General features: G+C 50.0%; 1 protein-coding gene and 1 non-coding gene across 2 annotated transcripts in view; both read left to right on the plus strand.

Moving 5' to 3' along the window:
* Positions 1-2,526: 2,526 nt before the first annotated feature.
* Positions 2,527-23,948, plus strand: part of CDH26 (cadherin 26) — a 32,818-nt gene continuing 11,396 nt past the window's right edge. The window contains exons 1-11 of the mRNA XM_029917985.1: positions 2,527-2,532; positions 3,813-3,917; positions 5,093-5,254; positions 10,843-10,990; positions 12,572-12,738; positions 12,927-13,055; positions 15,079-15,264; positions 16,474-16,742; positions 20,540-20,682; positions 22,196-22,435; positions 23,713-23,934. Coding sequence (XP_029773845.1) covers positions 2,527-2,532; positions 3,813-3,917; positions 5,093-5,254; positions 10,843-10,990; positions 12,572-12,738; positions 12,927-13,055; positions 15,079-15,264; positions 16,474-16,742; positions 20,540-20,682; positions 22,196-22,435; positions 23,713-23,934 — 1,777 coding nt within the window. The remainder of the gene's footprint in view (positions 2,533-3,812; positions 3,918-5,092; positions 5,255-10,842; positions 10,991-12,571; positions 12,739-12,926; positions 13,056-15,078; positions 15,265-16,473; positions 16,743-20,539; positions 20,683-22,195; positions 22,436-23,712; positions 23,935-23,948) is intronic.
* LOC115275576 lies at positions 8,832-8,936 on the plus strand. The gene has a single exon (XR_003901641.1). It is a non-coding gene; the product is annotated as a U6 spliceosomal RNA (small nuclear RNA).

The following is a 23,948-nucleotide window of genomic DNA, read 5'->3' on the forward strand; positions in this document are numbered from 1 at the left end:
GAACAGTCTCCGTCCCACGGCCCCGGGCCCATCACCGCCTCTCACATGATTTGTGCGTGGCCCTTGCAGTCAAATGCCTGCCACACAGCGTTAGCCGGGCGCTGTAGCCAGAGACACCAGCCTCTAGGAAGTGCCCCCCACCATATTCTAGAAACACTATGTAAATCTTTTTTATGTGTTTTTTAAGTTTATATATTTTGAGAGAGACAGAGACAGTGTGAATAGGGGAGGGGCAGAGAGAGAGGGAGAGAGAGAATCCCAAGCAAGCTCTGCACTGTCAACACAGAGCCTGATGTAGGGCTCAAACTCACAAAACTATGAGATCATGACCTGAACCGAGATCAAGAGTCAGATGCTGAACCAACTGAGCCCCCCAGGAGCCCCCACTGTGTAAATCTTGGAAATGGCATCCTCTTTGGACCAACTGCCTAAAATTGGCAGGGATGGGAAATATAATAAGCACACTCACAAAATCATTCCAGCAAATATAACTGTTTCCGGGGCTCCCGCGTCCCCCGGACGAGATGGCACAGTTCACCAGACACGTGGCGTGGGGGGGAGGGGAGCCACGCGGCTCTCATGCGGCTGCTGGCTGAGGCGCCCCCTGCTGGTGAGTGACTTGAAGGCACAGAGCTTTCCCGTGGAGACGGCCCTTAAAGGCAGCTTGTCCCCCAGCCCCACTTACGGGAGGGGAAACTGAGGCCAGCGATGAGGCTAACCCTCGAGATACTCCTTGTGAGTGGCCTGGGCCCCCTGGAAATAGGCCCGTTTTAGAAGCAGAATGAATTTCTTCATTCTTTTGCAAGAGCTGTGGTTTCCTCCGTTTGAAAATGATATGTCTGGTTAGACCCTTAATTTAGAGCCTGACGCGGGGCTCGAACCCACGAATGGGAGATCTGACCTGAGCCGAAGCCGGAGGCTTAACCGACTGAGCCACCCAGGCGCCCCACGGGATTCATTCTTAAATGCAACAGGCTTCTTCCTTCCTTCTTTTTCTTCCTGTGCACGTGCGTCACGGGAGAGACGGCGGGAGACGCTGGTGTGCTGGCCTCCTCGGCGCTGAGGCTGTGCGGTTTGCCCCATCGGTGCAAATGTCAGACAGGAAGACAGGCAGGTGGCGCCCTAGAGGCATTAGGGAAGCGTGTGCGCTGTGGCCTCTGTCGGAAGCGTTAACACAAGGCAGGGAGAGACAAGGGACCCTTGGGGGAGGCAGCCCGCGGCTGCAAGTGGGAGGCTGAGGAAGCAGAGGAAAAGGAGGATAGACATATGCCTTCCCTGCCTGGGCTGGATGCCTTGCACGGAGTCTCACAAACTTTCAGATGAGGCCCCAGTAGAAGGTCAGGGACAAAAGTCCTCAGCAGCTCCCTGGTCGGGACCCTCCCTCTTCAGAGCTCTGCACGTTCCCTCAGTAACCTCTGTCACTCTGCTCACGCTCTGCTGTCCGCGAGATTCGTTCTTTGACTCAGTGAGACGAAGACCGCCCCTCCCCACCTCCTGTAAGAAGGGCCCCGGTGCGCCCCACTTTCAAAACTGCCACTCGGGAGAAAGCTTCGCTATGCATGTGGGTGTTTATTACTACAGCATCTTTTTTTTTTTTTTTTTTTAGTAATAACAAAGAACTGGAAAAAGTCTAAATGACCGTCCCCGGGAGAAGGAATAGATAGTGTCTGTTCACGTAGTGGCAGTGAGCGGATGAGAGCCCCACATGCCAGCGCATACCTGCTCGTTCCGTGTTGGTTCCGGCCACCTCCACACGGTCCGTCTTATGTCAACACCCGCTGCACACGTGCGGTTTTGTGCGTGGGTGTGTGGGGGGGGCGGGTTGTTGAGATGTAAATTATAAATAAATAATTCTCAATCGTAAATCATTATATAAATGAAAAGTACCAAGTCCTATTATTTTATTGATTCTTACAAGATGAAGTCTAAAAATAAGGGAAAAAAAAGGAAAACCAGGCAAAAGGCCCAGTTGGATCTCTCCACCGCTGAACATTTGGTGTTTCCACGTGACACACCGATACGTCTTTGCTCGTCTGGGGTGGACAGTGTGGTCTCCTGCGTTAGGGTCGTGGACTCACCAGTGTCGGCCATACTCTGTGTGAATCCTTTCGCTTGGTTTCCCTCCAGTTGCAGACGAATGTGGTAATTCTGAACTGAGATGAGAAGTGCAAGAACTTGTATTTATCGAAATGACATCAAGTTCTTTTCCTTCCTTTCCTCCTTCCAGACGACTTGTGTGGCTTCGGGCGGGTCCTGATCAGTACATCCCCTACTAATTCACGCCATTTTTATTTTTAAGGTCAACAGCGCCAACAGCTTCCGACAAGAAAATGATGATCTTGCTGACCAAACAAAGGTGGGGTTTGGAATTTCCTTTCTTCCTAAGCCACGTGAGACCACACTTGACTTAGAGACTCCATTGCAATTTCAAGGTTTTTAGTTCCTGGTCGATAGTTTGTAGAAAACAAATTAGTAACTGCATCTGACCTTTTGGAGTCTTCAGGGACTCCCAGAGAGCTGCAGAAGATGCTGGTAGGTCTGCTAGGCTAGGGGCAGTCTGTGGACATCAGAAATCAGCCCAGAGCTTTGTCCACACTCTTCTCTTCTTTATGGAGTTAAAACATATTGACCCTGGCATTCTCTAGCCCGTGAGCTTTGGACAGTCCAGGGACGCAACCACACCCCCCATCACCTTTGTCATGAGCTCATATCGCCTTATAAATATCTCCTTCCTGTCCCGTGATCGACTCACTTTCTAATTGAACACGCTTGACCTTTGAACAACACGGGATGTTTTGTCCAGAACAGCGCTGTAAATGTATCTTCTCTTCCTTATGATTTTCTGAATGCCATTGTCATTACCACATACAGTATCTAATACATATGACACACAAAATATGCGCTAATTGACTGTTCATATTATCAGTCAGGCTTCCGGCCAAGGGTAGGTTATTAGTAGTGAAGTTTTGGGGGAATCCATAGTGATATGTGGATTTTTGGCTGCCCCAGGGGGCAGCACCCCAACCCTCACATTGTTCAAACATCAATCGTAATTTTTTAAAAAAGTTTACATGTTTGTGGACAAAAAAATTAATGTGGCTAGAAAGCGGCTTCATTTGTAATAAATAGATGGTTAAACTCCGTCTGTGGCCTTTTGCCTGGCAAGTCTCTGAGCCTGACGTCTGAGTCTGAGTCTCTCTCTTGTCCTGTCTGTGTTAAAGGGAGAGTAACAAAGAGGCATTAAAGACCTATCAGCACCGAATGGAGATGTTCTAATCAAGTCTTTCACTTTTTTATATATAATTTATTGTCATGTTGGCCAACATATAATGTGCACATTTAATGTGCTCTTGGTTTTGGGGGTAGATTCCCGTGATTCATCGCTTACATACAACACCCAGTGCTCCTCCCAACAAGTGCCTTCCTCTGTGCCCATCGCCCGTTTCCCCCTCCCCCGCCCCATCGGCCCTCAGTTTGTTCATCGGCTATTTCAGAAGGACAGAGAGACAAATAGGGGGAGTCACCTCGTTCATCCAGCGACTGCTTGCGTGTCTGCTGTGGGGACAGGTGTCAGCACAGAGTAAGCAGTGGTCTTTAACATTGTGTCTGCATAGTCCCTAAAATGATCTCACGACCCAAGTAAAATCACTGGGTGCCGCATGCCCCACCGTTGAGAAACGACTCTGCAGCTTTTGAGAGAACAGGCACTTTTAATTCCTAAGCGTTGGATGCTGTGCAGACAAGGGAGACAATGCAAAGCTAGTGCCTGCCACCTCACTGTCACCACACTGTTGTTGTCACTGTCACTTCAGGGAGAGAGCCAGCGGCCCCTACGGCGATCCAAGAGGAGATGGATTATTAACACCCTGGAGCTGAACGAGGAAGATCCAGGCCCCTTTCCCAAATTTGTGGGTGAGGTAAGGAAGCCCCCCCATCCTCTCCGCCTGGGGGGAGGGCTGTGTCCTGAAAGGCTGTGTGTCAGGGAGGCCAGGCGGTGAAGTGACGGGAGGGGACCCGGACTGGGTTCTAGAACCCTCTGTGCCGCTACCCAGCGAGGCGACTTCGGGCAAGTCCCTTCCTGTGAGTGTGTGCTGAAAGCTCAGTCACACCTGGTCGGGGACTGGCTAATTCCAGCCCGTATTCGGCCCGTGCGAAGTCCTTAGTGAGGAAAAAAAAGTATTGTTACTTATTTATTTATTTGTTTTTAAAACATTTTTTTCTAATGTTTTATTTATTTTTGAGAGAGAGAGATGGCGTGAGCAGGGGAGGGGCAGAGAGAGAGGGAGACACAGAATCGGAAGCAGGCTCCAGGCTCCGAGCTGTCAGCACAGAGCCCGACGTGGGGCTCGAACCCACGAACCGTGAGATCATGACCTGAGCCAAAGCCGGACGCTCCACTGATTGAGCCCCCCGGGCGCCCCGGCAGACGCCTGCTATGAAAACAGCCTAGGGAAAGCTCCCAGGGCTCAGGGGCCAGAGTCAGGGGCATGCACGGGGCTCCTACTCCGGAGGTCCCGCGTCCCTAACCAGGGGTTAGGACGCCCGCGGCTCCTGTCTGCACACCCAGGCCGCGGTGGCGCCTCCATCGTAGGCTGCTTCAAAGATTAAAGAGGCGAGGGCAAGCGAGGCGTCTCGTAGCCTGGCTCGCACTGAGCCCTTCCTAAGTGTTCGCTGACTGGGTGCGTCTCCCGGAAGGGGTCAGCGATGTGGGCCCCTCGGTATGTATCCTTCCGGGTGTTTCTGCATCGTCTCACTCGTGTGAGTCGGTGCTGACAAAGCAGGACCGCGATACGTATACGTCCTGCCCGTGTGGCCGTGAGGCACAGCCCCGTTCCTGGGGCCCCTGCCCCGGGAAGGGGGTGCCGCTGCAGGGCTCTGTCCCTGGGGAGGGGCACCTGTGCTGCTCCCAAACGTCAGTCACGTCCTACGTTCCTGCATCTTTGCAGGTTTTTCTATGTCTCTAGGATGAATCCTCAGACGTGCAATTGCTGGACGTGGGGCTTTCCGAACCCCGGTGCGTCCTCGCCGTGATCTCCAGTGCGCTGGTGGCTTCTTCTCACTTTCTTTTCTCCCCCATGTTTTGTCTTTTCAGCTGTTCAGTGATAAGTCTAATGATGATTCAATAATGTATTCCATCCATGGCGCTGGTGTGGATGAGGATCCAGAGAGGGGGCTGTTTTCTGTGGGAGATCACAAGAACGGACGGGTGTATGTCCACCGCCCTGTGGATCGAGAGACAACACCGTCTTTCAAGGTACCTGCAACCTGAGAGGTCCTAAGCCTGGGTGTGGGGCTGTTACGGGAAGGTCCAATCAGGCAGGCGCTAGGGAGGCGGCCCATCGCCACGTCCTGGGAGACAGTATGTTATACACTGTGGTGAGCTTAAAAAGTATGCGTGAGCAGAGAGGTTGGTATTGTAAATTTTTTAATGTCCATTTATTTTTGAGAGACAGAGAGACAGAGTGTGAGCAGAGGAGGGGCAGAGAGAGAGGGAGACGGAATCTGAAGCAGGCTCCAGGCTCCGAGCTGTCAGCACAGAGCCTGACGCCGGGCTTGAACCCACGAATATGAGCCACCCAGGCGCCCCGAGAGGTTGATACTGTAATGATCTTTTAAAGTTCTGGACTCGGACGATTCATGTGAGCTGCTGTAGATCTTCCCTCCGGTGACCGGGTCCCCGGCACCATCAGGATGTCTGAAAGCACTTGGGGAGAGGCTGGAGATGTTTACAGAGTGGGCTAACCTGGCCCTGGGTGAGGCACCGCTGAGATGTGTGGGCAGAAGCTACAAGCAGAGCCCACAGCCGCCTAACGCCTGATGGACGGGCAGGTCTGTACCCGGTGACGGTTTCTTATTGTGAGTCGACATGTTCCTTGTGATCTTGCAACCTGACACTGTGGTCTACCATGAATCCGAAATCCACGTTCTAAACCAGGAAAGGAAATTATAAAGTAAAATGCCCTACCCCATGGTGGTATATTACATTACCAGCCTCCCCTTACGCGGGTGCATAAGATGTTTTCACCTTTGTTATGTTGTGACTTCTGCTGGAAACTGAGCGTGTCTGCGCATGAACTCCTTCTGGGCGGGAAAAACATCTGAAAGAGGTAATTTATATGCCTCTACTCCAATGACCTCAAACTATTTATGTACATAATCAAATATATACCCTTAACTTATTGATAGGCTCTGAATCTCTAATTTTTATTTTATTTATTTATCTTATTTTTAAATCTATTTTTGAGAGACAGAGTGTGAACAGGGGAAAGGCAGAGAGAGAAAGAGACACAGAATGTGAAGCAGGCTCCAGTCTGAGCTGTCAGCACAGAGCCCGACGCAGGGCTCGAACCCACGAACCGTGAGATCATGACCTGAGCCGAAGTGAATCTCTACTTTTTAAACAGGCAGAAATTCTCCCCCAAATCCAAAAGTCCTGCAGAGATGACTATGTTCATGGAGGGCTTTGCTCCATCCGGGGCCTGGGTAGTGTCCGTTAAAGAGAAGTAACACAGCACGGTCACGCAGGGACCCTGAGGCAGCCCCACTAAATCTGGAATGAGCAAACAGATCGCTGAGGGATCTTGGGAAAATGCAGATTTTGTTTCCGTAAGTCAGCGCGGAGCATAGACTTGGTCTCCAAGAAGCTCCCAGAGGCAGGAAGCTCGGCGCACAGCAGGTGGGAGCAGGGGGAGGCTGGGACATGGTGGTGGGCGTGACTCCCGTGCAGGGGAGAAAACAGCACACTTAGTGCTGGGTTCTTGGTGTTGCTCTTGTGATTTGGTTGCTGTGTGTTGCCTGTAATGTCTTTACTGAACTATTGAGGGTTAATGTGGACGTTGTGCTGGCAGCTGGTAGCGCCGAAGCCAAATCGTAAGAGTGTTTACTGAAACGTGAGGCCCGGCGGGAATAGTCTGGCACACCGCAGAGAGGTTCCAGAACAAACGGGGAAAACGTGGGGACGTGAGCGGCGTCCCGTGGGTCCTGCTCCTCCGTCAGGATTTCCGGGCCTGGGCTTGGACCTGCCCGGCCAGACGGAGATGGAGTCTGCGCTCCGCCCATCCCCCAAGGCACTACCAGAGCCGCCCTTTCACACCGAGTTCTGCGATCACCGATCACCTGCCAGCTGGCCCCTCATTTGATGGTGAACTTGCATGAGGGTCGGGATTTGGGGGCGTGCCCCCCACTCAGGGGCATCTGTCTCACACCCCTGGTTCACTGTGTTTTGATACTTTTCATCACCTGAGGTATATGCCTGGCATGTGTCTGGTTCTCTGTGCGTGGCCAGTGGCCCCACTGGACACACATTCTAAGAGGGGGAGTGTCCTATCGAGTGCCACTACCCCCGAGTCAGGACTAGGGCCCTGCAGGGACTAGGTCTTCAGTGACCTCTGCCGGGTGAATGAATGAGCGTGGGGGCCGATAGTCTCTGCTTCCAGGGCGCAGCGGGCGGAACTGTGTCTCCCAAAAAGGTGGGCTCACATCCTCCCCCAACACTTGTGAATATCACCTTATTTGGGTACAGGGTCTTTGCAGATGGCATCAAATTAAGATGGGGTCCTACTGGACCAGGCTGGGTCCCAATCCAGTGACTGGCCTCTTTATAAGGGGAAGGGACTTTGGACACAGAGAAGGACATAGGAGAGAAAGCCAGAGACAGAGCCTGGGGTGGTGCTCCCGAAGGCCGAGGACACTGGGGTTGGCAGCAGCCACCGGGGGCTGGGGGAGAGACCCGGAGCGGAGTCTCCCGCCAGAAGGAGACATGCCTGCTGCCCGGGGGTGGTTCCGGTCTCCGGAAGGGCAGGGAACACACTTTGTCGCAAGGGGCCAAGTCTGCGGCAGGTTGTGGCAGGGGGCGTGGGAGACTGGCCTCAGGGGTTAACCTACTCGCTGGGAAGACACGAAACAGGCTGAAGAAAGGGCTCAGCCGTGAAGAGCAGGACAAGCAAGGGTCACGGACACAGCACACAAGCCGGGCCTTCCAGCCCGCCGTCTGCCCCTGGGTCTTGCCGTCCCTAAAGGCGGGGCGTGTTAGGAACGTGACTGGCCCGAGGGGGTGGCCGAACCCCATTCCCAGCAGCGCCTCTGTGCTCCTGGGGACAGTGAGGGTCACGAGAACCAGCCAGAGCATTTAGAACCTGTGATTGGAAGCTGCGGAGGGGGCTGGGGGTTATCTTCTTAATTCCTCAGACCTTCAAGAACGCAGTGACACCAGCTGAGAATTGCTGGAAGATTTAAGACACAGCTGGAAAGGGGGAACCCGACATTTTCTGTGTAGGAAGCTCATCTGTTTATATCAAACTAGGCTCAACCCCCTAGGATCCAGATACACTCAAGAAAACCATTCTTTCAATTCCTTGAATAGTCATTTGTGGGTCTTGACCCCAACGCACCCATCTTTGCCTGCTGAGGGCCAGTGATTCTGTCCTGTGTGTGTGAGGCGTTTACAGTGTTTGCACGTGCTCACCTGTGACCAGAGTGTGCACCTCGCACGTCACGTAAGCAGACACGTTGTCCTCCGTCGTGTCGCACTCTGTGCTGTGTCCTCCAAGGATCTAAATCTCAAGGCCGTGACGAAAGGCTGAAACCCTTTCCAGGTGCAGGAAACACCCGACACCCCGTCTCCACCGCAGTTCTGGGGCCCCAGCGACTCCGAACGCCTTTCAGGGGATCAGCCGCTGTTCCGCCTCTCGGGCATCTTGCAGGACTTCCTGTCTCAGATGTAGCTTTTAGGATGATAAATGGAACATACAGCAATAAACATAAACACGGGGTTCTTATATATTTAATAAAGATAGATTATTATAAATATATGTAAATATCGTGTATATTCCGTGCTCACTTCCGCAGCACATGGGCTAAAATTGGAATGACACAGAGAAGGTGAGCGTGGCCCCCGCTGAGGATGGCTGCAAATCTGTGAAGCATTCCATAGCTGGAGAGATATAAATAAATAACATATATGGTTGCCCACTTTTTATTTTATATGTGGGGACTTTTTAAAATCAATAGACTTTGTTCTTTTAGAGCAGGCTCAGGTTTACAGAAAAGCAAGTGGGAAGTACAGAGTGCCCGCCCTCCCCACCCCTGCTCTCTCCTAACATCTGCAGGGGTGCAGAGCTTATGACTGTGGATGAGCCAATAGGATACATTGTTAGTAACAAAACCCCTAGTTTACCGTTAGGACTCACTTTCAGTGTTGCACATTCCATGGGTTTGGACAATGTGTAGTGGCATGTGTCCACCCTCACAGTATCACAGAGTGCTTTCACTGCCCTGAGGTTCCCCTGCTCGCCATACCCCCCCCTCCTTCCTTCCTGAGCCCTCGGCGACCACCGATCCTTTGGCTGTCTCCATACTTCTGTCTTTTCCAGAACGTCATATGCTTGGAATTACGCAGTGTAGAGGCTGTGCGGATTGGCTCCTCTCACTTAGCGGTGGGCTGCATTCCTCCGGGCCTTTGTAGCGCTGAGTAATACTCCACGTCTGGGTGCACCGCGGGCTGTTTACGCAGTCACCTCGTGGGGGCCGGGGGGGCTGCTTCAGGGTCCGATGGCCCTGATGAAGCTGCTGCAGACATCCGTGTGCAGGTTTTCGTGTGGCCATAAATCTTGAGCTCTTCTGCACAAATGCCAAGGAACATGATGGGTTTGCACAGCTGGAGGATGTTTCCTGTTGTAAGAACCCGCCAAAGGAAGGAGGGATTCTTTGCCAGCTGTACATCTTCTCTGGAGAAAAAGTGTCTGTCCAAATCCTTTGCCTATTTTTAACCTTTGAAAATCAGTCTTGGCAAAGTCTCCGGAGATAAAGTTAACATCTCAAAACCAATCATATTTCTGTATCCCAGGAATGAATAATTAGAAATCAATATTTTAAAAACAATATCATTTATAATATCACCAAAACAAATAGAGTGCTTAGCAAACATCTGACATCTGTGCAGGATCTATTCACTCAAAACTATAAAACCCGGACGAAAGACATCAAGGAAGGTCTAACTGAGTGAGAGACTGAGTTTATGGATTCAAAGATGGAATATTATGGGGAAAGTTCTTTCCAAACTTATCTGTATACGCTGCACAAGACTAATCAAAAGACTAGTAGAACTTTTCACAGATATCATCAAGCTGTTCCCAAAATTTATATGGGAAGGCAAACCAGCTTTTGGTTCTCTTGGCTTTGTTTTGCTATTTTGAACTTTAATGACATATCTTTATCTCTATCTCTATCTTTATTATTTCCTTCTTTCTGAGTTTGATTTGCTCCTTTTTTAAGGTTCTTAAGAAACCAAAGCCAGAAGCCTAAAGTATCACTTTGAGGTCTTCTGGAAGGAAAGACTTCCCGCTGCAGGTTTGAGATCCGTGCGCCCTCCTTATGCAGAAACAAAAGTAACAGCAGTAGCCACTTGAGATCCCAGCGCATGTCAAGGCGGTGCCGGTGACTTTCAACGGCCCCTCTCCCCAAAGCTTTGAAGGGTCTGCTCTCCGCAACGTTTCAGCGACCCTGGCTGGCCTGTGTATTTCTCATGGCCGCGCTGGCGGCACAGAGAAGCTGAGGCGTCTACGCAACCTGGCCACGCTCACTGGGGCAGACAGAGCGGGAGTCGGGCCTAACTGAAACTCACGGTGCCCTCGTCCAGTCAGTGTGTGGGTCTGTCCCACAGTCTTTGTGCCAGCCTGCGCTCGCTCCCTGGGGTCACGTGGCCAGGGACAGCAACGCGAGTCCTGCCCTCGGAAACTCTCCGGCGAGCGCAGGAGGCAAAGCACACAGCCGCGCGAGCAGTGATTTGAGCGGGGGCGTCCGGCAGATGATTCCGCAGCGCTGACCCAGCTCTCTGCTTCCTAGGTGTATCTTGATGTTCTGGATCGCCGATCAGGAAAAGTCCTGGACAACTCCTTGATTTTCAACATCAGGGTCAGAGATGTGAACGATCACGCACCCCAGTTCCCTGAGGAGGAATTCAGCGTCAGTGTGAAGGAGAGCCACGACGCAGGTGTGTGAGGGGGGCGTCCGTCCGCTCCGGTCCCCAAAGGCTCTTCCCGCTTTGATTTTGAGGGGGCGCTTGAGCCTCGCTGTCCTCAGGGAGATGGGCTTACCGTTCACATCCTGAAGGCCGCAGGCCCTGGACTCCAGCGAGAGGCTTGGAGGCCTGTCTGTAAGCCTCCTTTTCTATGGCAATAAAATGCTGTGGAAATCGTGTCTGTCGGAAAAGCTGACATGTAAAGACCCATCTTAAATAAGCCAGATGCAGCGAAGCAGAAAGCAGGGCTGAACGGCGGCCCGATGTTCTCTGTCAATTTCTCACCTGTAAAATGGCAATGAAATGACATCCGTAATTTCTGAGCCGCAGATTCTGGGAGTCTTTACATCCAAACCTCTCTTGTGAAATGTGCATGTATTTTAATAACAAAAAGGGCTTATTTATTTCACAAAATCGTCTTTAGAAAACTTGGAAAGTTCCCAGAAATTAAGACTGAAATCGAAAGCCTCTTAAATACTTCCAATTGGAGATAAGTATCATTAATGTTTTCGTTTCTATTCTTTTCAATATTTTTCTTTGCATTTTACATGTGTGTGCATGCAAACACACTGTACGTTATATTTACCTATGTGTATATAACCCCAGACTTTTATAAATAGTTACAAATGCGTATATGTATACATACGTGCATTTTTCATCTTTATCATAGCACAAAATGTAGATGGGCATATATCAAATATGTACACGTGGATAGGTGTGCTTTTTTACATGGGTATATTTACATGGGTATATTTACATGGGTATATTTATGAATTTTCTTTTCTAAAAGTGCACTTTTGCTCTTTGTAAACTAACAGCGTTCTCCTCCACCATCCTATTGCATAATACTTTATAAACGGACGTGTTTTATGGTGACTAACCTCCTATTGTTAGATGTGCATGTTTTGTCCCCACTTTGTGTTGTTTTCACAAAATACGCTTCCGTCAATGTTTTGGAGCTAAATCTGCGCCCCATTCAAGCATCATCTACTTGGCATCCATGCAGCGAGCGGCCACACACACAATCTCGTCTGCCACTCTCTTCGCTTCCAGCACGCCCAGGGGCCTGGCGGGGGTTCACCTTTGATCCCTAAGTGCTTGCATGTATTGATGGGTTTCTTGTCCATTTCTATTTATCAGATACTTGTTCTTTTCTTTGTCTACTTCCTGTTAGTGTGCCTGTCATGTTTCTTCTTGATTTTAACCTTCTTGTTCTGTGTTAAGAATGTTTATGTCTGCTCTGTATATGTTTTCCTAGTTTAAAGTTTTGTCTGTAGTGTCTTTTTTTTGGTCACACATTTAAATATGCATCTGATCTATCAATTCAGTCCTCTCTGTCTCCTGCATTTGTAATCATGATGAGAAACTTCTTATGACTATATAAATATTCTTATTTTTTATGTTTTATATGTTTTCATATGTCTGTAGCTTGATTTTGTAAATATTTAATCCATTCTGGTGTTTGCCTCAATGGCATTTACGAAGGGACCGTCATTCTACTGGGCTGACGGGCTGCCTTTGGTCAATAGTAACCATTAAAACAATTCTTTCTAGGTCAACCTATTTTCCAGATGTTAGCAGTTGATTTGGATCAAGAACATACTCCAAATTCTCAAGTTTTTTATTCCCTTATTTCTCAAACACCATTACTGAAAGAAAGTGGCTTCTATATCAACCATATCAGTGGAGAAATACGCCTCTCAGGATGCTTAGATTACGAGGTTATGTGGATTTTATTATTTTAAAAAAATGAAATGTGTTTTCTGTCTGTGAGCCCCAGACTTAGGATTTATGTTCGTAGTGGAAAACCCTCTGTGGCTGGGCTTGTATTGAGATTGTTATAAGGGATTATTATTGTTTTTATTAATACGTCCCTTTGCTGAAGGGATTTCATTTCCTCCCCACATAGATGGCTTCTCGGTTTACCCTACTGGTCAGAGCGACGGATTCTGGAGAACCGCCGTTGTCATCCACGGCCACGGTCCACATCAACGTGGAAGAAGGCAACAACCACATGCCCACATTTGCCCAGGAGAACGTAAGGCACCTCGGCTTGCCCCAAAGGCCAAGTCCGTACATAAATGGCCCCAAGTCCCAGGCTCAGTTTCGCTGAGGGAATTGGCCATATCCCCCAAGATACATGGCATTCTCCAAAATAACGTAAACTAGAATGAAGACATCCACCATGCTGATACAAAATCATTCGATTATAGACTGGGGAGCTTCCTTTTATTTTTTATTTATTTATTTTTTACTATTTTGTGCCAGAAACTGTGCTCAGAACATTTACCTGCATGCTTTCATTTCTAATTGTTGGGACTCGCACGTGATTCCCGTGTGATAGGCGAGGGCACGGAGGCACAGGGCAGAGATCCGTGCTCACGCCCACGAGATTTCTCGACTCCACACTGTTGACGTGCGACGGGAACTCACGGTCGTGGGGCCGGGGAGGCCGCCCAGCGCGCTGCCTGATGTTTCGTAGCATCTCCAACCTCTACCCACGAGATGCCAGTGGGCCTCCCGGTGTGACGCCCAAAAACATCTGCACACATTGCCCCGTGTCCCCTGGGAGGGCAAGTTCTTGAGAATCTAGACCTGAGCCTTCAGCCAACCTCCAGACCTAGAACAGGGCGGGTGAGAGGTGGGCTCTGGCTCCGCCTTCTCAGTTCATCTGCTCTGGAGATGGACATGGGGTTTCACCCGCTGCACATCCCCGTGCTTGAAGGCAGCACTGAAGCCCCCTGTTCCAGGCCATTTGGAAATGCCACGCCACTTGAGATCCACAAGATTACTAAAAAACACTCAGGATCTCTTCCCTATTTTGTATTTTGTGCTCTTCGTATGAATTTTTTGAAGAAAAATATCCATTTTACTTCTTTCTCCTGATCTCTCTCACTGAGAACTTTCTGGAAGGCCTAGTGAGATTCCCAACCCAGCACCTCTCCCTCCCACACCCCAACCCAACACACACACACACACACACACTCTTAACCATCTGCTCCCTGGGGATGGAGTTTTGCTGATCTTCTTCACAACCCCTGAGACAGAATCTGGCACATCAATTATTTGAAAAAGCATCACTTAAAATTTATACATTTATTTTTAATCTTTATTATTTTTGAGACAGAGCATGAGCAGGGGAGGGACAGAGAAAGAGGGAGGGAGACACAGAATCTGAAGTAGGCTCCAGGCTCTGAGTCCAACGTGGGGCTCGAACTCATGGACCTTGAGATCATGACCTGAGCCAAAGTCAGATGCTTTAACCGACTGAGCCCCCCAGGCGCCCAAAATAATTGTTAAATTGTGCAGACAAGGGGTGCCTGGCCGGCTCAGTCGGTAGAACGTGAGACTCTGGATCTTGGGGGTGTAAGTTCTAGCCCCATGTTGGGTGTAGAGATTACTTACAAATAAAATCTTTAAAAGAAAATTGTATAGACCAAAGCTGAAATGTTATCAAATGAAAACACCTCACCAAACAGTATAGAATAACTGAAAAGCGAGATTTATTATGTTTCAACCTTGTTTGCAAATCTTTCTCTGGTTGAGTAAAACCTCTGCTCTGAACCAAGGGCGAGGAAAGGGCTGTTTGGATGCACTCGTCAAGGAGAAATTATCTTGTCACCTAAGTACGGAGCAACAAGCTCACGATCTGTGTGTGTCAGAAAAAGGACTGCCTTAATCTAGTGATCGTAAGAGTTCCATTTTAGGAGAAGAGTTAGGATTTTTCTTAAACTAGGATGTGTTTTATTATTTTAAATATTCTTAGAAAAATAGTGCATTGAGTTGGATTTAGGAGCACCTTTAAAGTCGTTCAGCTGTAGACACAAGTCACAGGCAAAGGGGAGCAGATGCAGGACCCAGGTCTGCTAGATCAGGCGGAGTTTCAAATCGCTTGAGGTCAATTTCAATGGCAAGAAAATAAATACCCGTGTTAAATCAAACTCAATGTACTGTTTTCCTAAGAATTTAATAGCCATGTTGTTGTGCATGTTTTTCTTGCTTTCTTTCTCAATTGTGTTTCCTTATCCTCATGACATGGAAATGACGGTTGCTTCTCCCAGTATAAGGTTCAGATTTCTGAAGGCCGTGCCAGCCCGGGCGTGTTGCGTCTCCTGGTCCAAGATGGTGACTTCCCGTTTACGTCGGCTTGGAGAGTAAAATTCAACATATCACATGGCAATGAAGAGGGACATTTTGACATTCTGACTAACCCCAAGACCAATGAAGGGATTTTAAACGTTATCAAGGTAAAGGCATTGGGGAGTGTGCACCTGCCGTCGGCCACAGGTGTTGGGGCCCCTTTTGGCAGGAGCCTTGGTCGCGGGAGGCCTGCTGTCTGCCCAGCGTGTCAAGTGTCCCCGCGGCACCCAGCGACAACGGCAGGCTGTGTCACCCCCCTGCCACTGTGGGCCCTCGGCCTTTTGGACTTTGGGGCTCCTCTCACCAAAATTAAATCGATACTAAAAGTTAGTTTTCTGAGACGGTGTTAAGTACTTCAATATTTAATTTTCTTGTTGTTTGAGACACAATTTATTAGATTTTTTTAGGCCCTAAAACATATTTTTTTTCTGATGTGATAAAATGATTTCAAACATTTTCTCTAATCTGGAGAGTTCGTCTTTTTTCTTTCCTTCTGAGTTTAAAAGACATGAGAACATTTGCACGGACCCCCAAACGTATCGGCACCCCCAGCCCTTTGCTGTGTGCCTGTTGAGTTGACCCTGCAGGAGAGTACATTATGTTCTCATTTTACTGATGAGGAAACCCAAGCCCAGAGAGGTTAGGCTGTTTTCACGAAGTCACACAGCTGGAGTAAGGGGTCCCACGGAGGCAGTCTGATGCCTTTGCTCTTCGCCTGACTCTCGGCTAGACCCTGGAGTGACCCTGGCACCAGGCTGGCGAGTCAGGTTCAGAGCCCGCCCTGAGTGGGTGGGTCTGGGGTGGGGCCCGGGCTTCTGTCTGTCGGAGGAACAGCCTCCCGGTGGATGCCCGCGGGACCCAGCACGCTGTGGGTAGCAGGGTACTTGATGCCGGCTGCCCCGGACTGAACACTTCAAGTAATTCCTGGCTTTCCCAGCGGAGCACTCTGCACCCTGAGTAACCGTGGTCATTAGGGTCTGCGTTTCCTTAAGCTCTCTGTGTCGTTTTGTTTTGTTCTGGTTTGGTTTTGACGGCAGACTCACCACATTAATATTTCATTAGGTGATGGTTTCTGTTGCATTTTTCATTCCCCTCTGATGGATGGTGGATCTTTCCAACCAGGAGGGGGTGGGTGAAAAAACCACCCCATCAATGATTTGAACACGAGCTGGCCGCTGTCTTTTGATCATGACCAAAGGCAGCGTAAATGATCGACGACGCCCAAAAGCCGCAGGCTCTGCCAGTGCGTGGCCGCCGAGCCCTCTCCGGCCAGAGACACAGCAGGTGCTAACAGGCCGTCTCTCTGGGACTTGCAGCCCTTGGACTATGAAGCCCACCCCGTGCGGCGCCTGGTCATCACCGTGGAGAACGAGGCGCCGCTCTTCTCCTGTGAGGGGGGCCGGCGGCGGGGGCCCCGGGAGGCGGTGGCCAGCGCCACCGTGCGTGTGCAGGTGCTGGACACCAATGAGCCGCCGGCCTTTCAGCCCAGGAGCTTCGTCGTCACTGAGCTCGACGGCGCCGGGCCTGGAACTCCGTTGGGCACATTTCGCGCCACAGATCCAGACACAGCCGCCGGCCAGATACGGTGAGAAGGGCGCTGGGAAGGGTGGTCGCGGGCGCAGAGCCGGCTGCTAGCCCGAGGGGCCGCTGCTGGAGGCCGCGCTTGGGTGTGCCGGGGAGGCGGCCCGCGGGCCGGGCTCGACGCCGCCCTCCCCCCGGAGCTCCCTCGGACCCCACCAGCTGGGTTCACGGGCTCGGCTTCCTTTGCACTTAGCGTATGTCGCTTTGATACTGGTTTCCTCGAATTAAAATAATTTGTTATGCATTTTGATCTCCCTTTTTACTGAAGGTTGTAAACAGGCAGCCCCTCTGGCTTCTGGGGAGCGGGAGTGGTTGGTTTTTTTAAATGGTGGTAGACTATATCTAACACAAAGTTTACCATTTTACCCATGGTTTTGGTTATTTATTTATTTGTTTATTTATATTAAGAGAGAAAGAGAGTGGTGAGGAGGGGCAGAGACAGAGAGGGAGAGAGAATCCCAAGCAGCACGGACCCCCACACGGGGCTCGATCCCATAAAATGTGAGATCGTGACCTGAGCTGAAACTCAGAATTGGAAGCTTAACCAACTGAGCCACCCAGGAGATCCTCTTTTTTTCTTTTTAAAGTTTATGTATTTATTTTTGGGAGAGACAGAGAAAGAGAGAGAGAATGAGAGAGAGAGAGAGGGAATCCTTAGCAGACTCGCATTGTCAGCACAAGCCTGACTTGGGGCTCAAGCTCATGACCCATGAGCTCACGACCTGAGCCAAAATCAGGAGTTAGACCCTTAACCAACTGAGGCACTGGGTGCCCCCCCTCGTAACCATATTTCAGTGTACAGTTCAGTGACACTAAATACTTTCACATTATTGTGTGACCATTCCCATTGTCTGTCTCCAGAACATTTTGATCTTATAAAACGGAGACTCTGTCCCCATGAAACAAGATACCCCCATCTCCCAGACACTGACAACCAGCGCACTACTTTCTGTCTCTACGGGTTTGACTATTCTAAGATCCGCATCGAAGTGGAATCAGTGTTTGTCTTCTTGTGGCTTATGCCGCTGAGCGCAAGGTCCTCCCGGTTCGTCCACACGGTAGCACGGTGCTGACCTTCCTTCCTTCCCAAGGCCGAGTCACAGACCCTTGTCTGTATGGACCGCACTGTGCTCATCCATTCATCCGTGGCTGTGTGCGCTTGAGCGGCTCAGGGTTTCGCTTTTACAAATTAAAGTTGCTGGAATCCCCGGGAAGATGGCAGAGCCAGAAGCAGCAGGAACAGTCTCCCCACCCGGACAAGCGCTCTGGGAGAATCTGTCTTACCACCTGTTCTGGAATTGGGATTCTGTTGAAGATTTCCAACTCCCAGGGAAAGGCTTGGATGGGAAACTGAGGTTAATTTTGGTCAGTGAGAGCTCTGTGCGCCACACCACGGCCAAGCGCACAGTGCAGGAGCTGGAGTGGGCACAAAATCCTCTGTCCTCCCGGAACCAGTGATCTGAGCTGTGCTCGCCTGCTTTCAGTCGCGGAGGAACAGACAAAGAGGTGGGCGGCCATTTGCTTGCCCTTCCCACCCTCTTGTCGCAAGTCCCCTCCCCCTTCAGCTAAAGCGGCTTCAGGGGATTTGAAGGGCAGATGCCTTACTTCCCCCTCTTCATTTTTTGCTTTTTCCTGTTTCAGGAGCCAGACGTGACAGGCCAGGAGGAAAGCACATGTAGGAGGGAAATTGGAAGGTGACCAAGCACGCCCAGGGAAAGCTCAGGGCAAAGGCGTGAGAGGGCACGAGGTCGAGAGGTTGATCCTCAGCACAGAGATAGCCTAGGATGGTCAAACAGACAAAAATAAAATAAAGACAATAAGGAAAATCAGAAAACCTTGGGAAGGGGGAGAATGTGGTTTCCAGAGTTACCACATTATTGGATCCAAATATCCAGTGCTCAAAGTAAAGAAAAAAATCACAAGGCACACAAAGAAATAGGAAAGTAAGGCCCATTCAAAGGGGAAAAAAACAGAACAACAGAAATTGTCCCTGAAAAATAGCTGATGGCAGATGGGGTGGGACAAAGACTTTGAAACAGCTGTCTTCAAAGTGCTCAAAGAGGTGTGGAAATGGTGGGGGAGGTCCAGAGACAATGCGTGAACGAGGTGGAAATGTCAAGGAGACAGAAAACATAACAGGAAATGAGAACGGTGATGAAGGGCTTACTGTAAGAATTACTTCATACATTTACAGAGCATAATCTTTTTAAAAAAATTTTTTTTTAATTTTTGAGAGACAGAGAGAGACAGTGCAAGCAGGGGAGGGTCAGAGAGAGAGGGAGACACAGAATCAGAAGCAGGCTCCAGTCACTGAGCTGTCAGCACAGAGCCCAATGCAGGGCTCAAACCCACGAACCGTGAGATCATGCATGACCTGAGCCAAAGTCAGACGCTCAACCAACTGAGCCACCCAAGGGCCCCCAGATCATACTCTTTAATCAAAAGACAGAGATAGACAGCATGTATAAAAAACATATGGTCCAGGGACCCCTGGGTTGCTCAGTTGGTTGAATGTCAGACTCTTGATTTCGCTCAGGTCACAATCCTAGGGTTGTGGGATCAAGCCCTGAGTTGGGCTCTGGGCTAACAGCATGGAGACTGCTTGGGGTTCTCTCTCTCTGCCCCTCCCCCACTGTGCATGCTATCATGCTCATGCTCACTCTCTCTTTCTCTCTCAAAATAAATAAATAACTATGGTCCACCTGGATGCCATCTACAAGAAACTCACATGAAGATCCAAATACACAAACAAGTCCCCTGACACTGTACACAGAAATTAGCTCAAACGGTTCAGGACCCAAATATAAGACCAAAATTGATAAACACTCTTAGAGGAAAGCATAGGAGAAAAGCTCCATGACCTGGATTTGGAAATGATTTTTTGGATGTGACACCAAAAACACAGATAACACAGGAAAAAAGAGCCAAATTGGACTTCATGAAAATTAGAACCCCTTGTGCACTAAAAGACACTGTTCATGGAGGACACAAGTGACGCATGGATAGGAGAAAGTATTTGCAAGTCCTATATCGGATAAGGGATTAATATCCAGAATATATAAAGAACTCCTCTACTCAACATCAGAAAAACACAAACAAGCAGATCCCAAAGTGGATACAGGACCTGAATCTACGTTTCTCCAAAAAAAGATCTATGAGTGGCCAATCAGCACATGAAAAGATAGGTGACATCACTAATCATGTGGGAAATGCAGTTCAAAACCACCAGGAGATGCCGCCTCACACCCACTAGGGTAGCTGCTGTCAGGAAACCAGCAAACAAGCGTGGGTGCGGGTGTGGAGAAACTGGATCCTTTGTACACAGTTGGTGGGAATGCAAGTTGGTGCAGCCACTGCACGAAACAGTGTGGCGGTTCTCCAGAAAATTCTCAGCAGAACACCATGTGACCCGTAATCCCACCTCTGGGTGTGCACTCCCAGAATGCAAATCAGGACCTTGAAGAGATATTTGCACACCCACGTTCAAAGCTCCATTATTCACGATAGCTAAGATGCCAAACCAACCCAAGTGTTCACTTAAGGGTGAGTGGATGAGTAAATGTGGTGTACATATAAGGGAAAGTTATTCACTCTTAAAAGGAAGGGAATTGCGTAATAGGCTACAACACGGATGAACGAACTTGTGCACTCTACGCTCAGGGACATATGCCAGATGCAGAGAGTCCGCTGACAGTTTCCCACGGGACTCGTGACAGGATCTGTGTCTGGCACGACAGATGTTGATTTGCCTTCTGACGTAACTTTTTAATTTTAAAAATTGTGTGTGTTTCCTTCTACAAGATACAAACTGGCTCACGATCCGGAGAATTGGGTCACTGTAGACGAACTCTCAGGAGCAGTAACCACCAGGAAGCAGGTTGACCGCGAATCTCCTTACGTGAACGGGAGCTTTTACAGAATCGTCGCTCTCGCTATTGACAACGGTAAGTGGTGACCCCAAATTAGGGGGCGGTGTTTCCTGGCTTCCTGAGGGAAAAGAATTCTAGCGGGAGTCTTTCAGCCCAACTGGGAAAACTATAAAACAAACCTTTTAATCACTATGCACCTACCGACACCCAATTTTTTAATGTTTATTTATTTTTGAGAGAGGGGGTGCGGGGCAGAAAGAGGGAGACACAGAATCGGAAGCAGGCTCCAGGCTCTGAGCTGCCGGCACAGAGCATGATGCGGGGCTCGAACTCACAAACAGCGAGATCATGACCTGAGCTGAAGTTGGACAACCAACTGAGCCCCCCAGGTGACCCCCTCCTTTTTTTTAAATACTAGCAACTATTTTTGATGATAATGTTCGAAATGACAGACTAGGGGCAAACGCCATGGGACGAGGGGCAGGATTCATTCAGAAGGGATGATTAAGCCACCATCAGACCCAGAGTCTGTTCCATCTGGACATAAAACAGCTCTTCAGCTCTTTCTCAAAGCCGGTGGTGGGTGATAAATACTTAGCACAGTCTCCCTGTACTTGGAATGGCTTATAAACTCTGGCAAACGCGACTATATAAGACAAATTTGTCATAAACCAGTCTGGGCAGTTCTGTGAACTTTTAAACCTGCCAAAACACAAAGTTGAATAAATAACAACTTTCCAATAACTTTGATTCACTGTCTTGGAGGACATCTGTGAATTCAGACCCAGGCTTTAGGGGATCTGTAGATGGCGATCCCGTTTGTACGGTTCACGAGTAGAACGTTGGCTAGGAAGGTGGTAAATCTGTATTCCCAGTCAGTTTTTTTTTAATTTATTTTGAGTTGGAGGGGAGTGGAAAGAAAGAATCCCAAGCAGGCTCCACGCCATCAGCACAGAGCCTGATGGGGGGCTTGATGCCAAGAACCTAAGATCATGTCCTGGGCCGAGATTAAGGGTTGGAAACTTAACCGACTGAGTCCCCCAGGGGCCCCCCATCAGCCTTAAGTGAGGAGAAAGAAAGGGAGGAGTCCATCTTCGAGAGACCTGAAGAAATAATTTAGTGGGGTCCAGAGGACCCATTACCTAGTGTGCCTGGGTGGCTAACGCCCCACAAATCCGTAGTGACAACCAAGATACTGACGTGGACCCAGCCAAGATGCAGACCATTTCTGCCAGAGCGTCACACCCGTTTCGCTCCTGTCTGACCCCCTTCCTGACTCCCGGAATGATTGACACCTGGAAAAACAAAAGATTCTATTCCACTGGGTTCTACAAATGACTTCGAGTGGCAAGTGTTTTGTTCATGTATCCTGCCCAGATATTCCGAATTTTCAAAAAAGCAGGAAAACAGGCCAAACACCTACTTCCTGTAACGAGTACACTTTGAAAGGGAAATGGAGTCAGCATCTCTGTGCGATGGCTCTCCTCCCCGGGGGACCGCAGTGCTCACTCGCCAGGGATTAATTAGTGTGCACGAAGCAGGCTCTTCCATTAATAAGCAACCCTTCCTGGAATTCCTCTGTTCCAAGGCCTCCCCCCACAGACGGGGACGGGGACCCTGATGCTTTTCCTGGCTGACGTCAACGACAACGCCCCCACTCTCCATCCCCATTCTCGATCCGTGGAGGTCTGTGAGTCTGCAGCCAACAAGGCTCTCCTCCTGGAGGCGGATGACGGTGACCTGGAGCCCTTTGCAGACCCGTTCACGTTTGAGTTGGACAGCTCCGGGAGGAATGTAGACGACACATGGAAACTGGGGGAAAATTGGGGTGAGTATTTGTTCTGGCCAACGGCGAAGGATTGGCGGCAACCTGACTCTCACAGACCCAGGCAAAAAAGGGACTTAGTGGCGTATGTAACCGAGAAGGATGCCAGGTAAGCCCGTGTCCCAGCAGAGCAGGGTCTAGGTGCTCAAGGGACATCCCTGCACAGTGCCTGTCAATACTGTGGCTCTGCCTTTCTCCGGGTCCCTTTGGTTTCAGGCAGGCTCTCCTCTGAGCTGGCAGGGCGGCTGCTGGGAGTCCCTCGGACCCATCCTAGCACCTGACAAGAGGACTTCTATCGCTGTGTGACTTGGGCCACCTGCTGGGAGTTGAGAGGGGCAGATATGGTGATGGACTGGTTCTGAGCCCACGCCGGACCGGGCTGGGATCTGGGCTTCACACCTGCTGACTCACCCAGGCCGAGGGTTCAGGAGGTGTGGCTCTCTCGAAGGAAATCTGGGGTGCTGTCACCAGGGGGAACCACTGCATCCCTTGTCAGCATTCTCCTTTGAGCTTCTACCAGCGTGTCTGCGGGATGTGCATGTGTCTTAGACGAAACCCTGACGTTTACACGTTTACAGTTCCCAGCAGTGAAACATTGAACTTTGCCCTGGAAGAGCTCTGGTTTTTCCTCTTGGTTTCTGGGAGTTAAACTCTAGGACCTTGGGATGTTCTGCCTGAAAGGGGTGTCTCTCCTTACCTTGGGTCTTATGCCAATCAGATAGGAGCAATGGGGTTTAGGGTGGGGGGCTTTGGGTCCTGTGGGCATCAGTCAGTCTCCAAGAGCACTGGAGACGGAGGTCAGCCATATGAGTGGCCAACCAGGTTTACATGACTGAGTCTTGATACAGATTCTGGTCACAAGGCTCAGGTGAGCTCCCCTGCTTGGCATTGCTCCCAGAATGTTGTCACTTACCAGAGCGGAAAGTGACACCATCCTGACGCTGCGGACACTTCTCTGGCTCTGCCCTGTGTGCTTCTTGACTTGACTGATTTTAAACTTCATCCGTTTGCTGTGATAAACCATAACTATGGGCAGACAGCCTTAGTGAGTTCTCTGGGTCCTTTGGGAGAAGGTTCAGAGCTGAGTGTGGTTGAGGAGCCCCAGGCTTGTGGCAGGTGTCAGAAGTGGGGGCGGTCTTGCTGACTGTCCCCTCTCACTTCGAAGCCGGCTGACTTTTGTATAGAGAGCCTTGGCACACAGCAGCCACTTCGTAAACACCTGCTGAGCAGGTGGGCAAATGAACGTGTGCAGCACATGCTAAGTCCGTTTCCCTTGGCAGGTCGGTCGGTCGAACTTCGGATGTTGAGAAGGCTCCCCCCGGGGAACTACTTGGTGCCACTGCTCATCAGAGACAAACAGGGACTTTCCCAGAAGCAGACTATCCACGTGAGGGTCTGTTCCTGTCCCGATGGAGTCACATGTGTGGAGCCTTTGGTGGCAGGAGCCGGGCTCCTCGCGAGGACCCTGGTCCCCCTCTTCGCTGCGTTCTTCGTTCTGACAGGTCAGTGGTCTGCA

The sequence above is a fragment of the Suricata suricatta genome, chromosome 12, assembly GCF_006229205.1.
Source record: "Suricata suricatta isolate VVHF042 chromosome 12, meerkat_22Aug2017_6uvM2_HiC, whole genome shotgun sequence".
Taxonomy (NCBI): Eukaryota; Metazoa; Chordata; class Mammalia; order Carnivora; family Herpestidae; genus Suricata; species Suricata suricatta.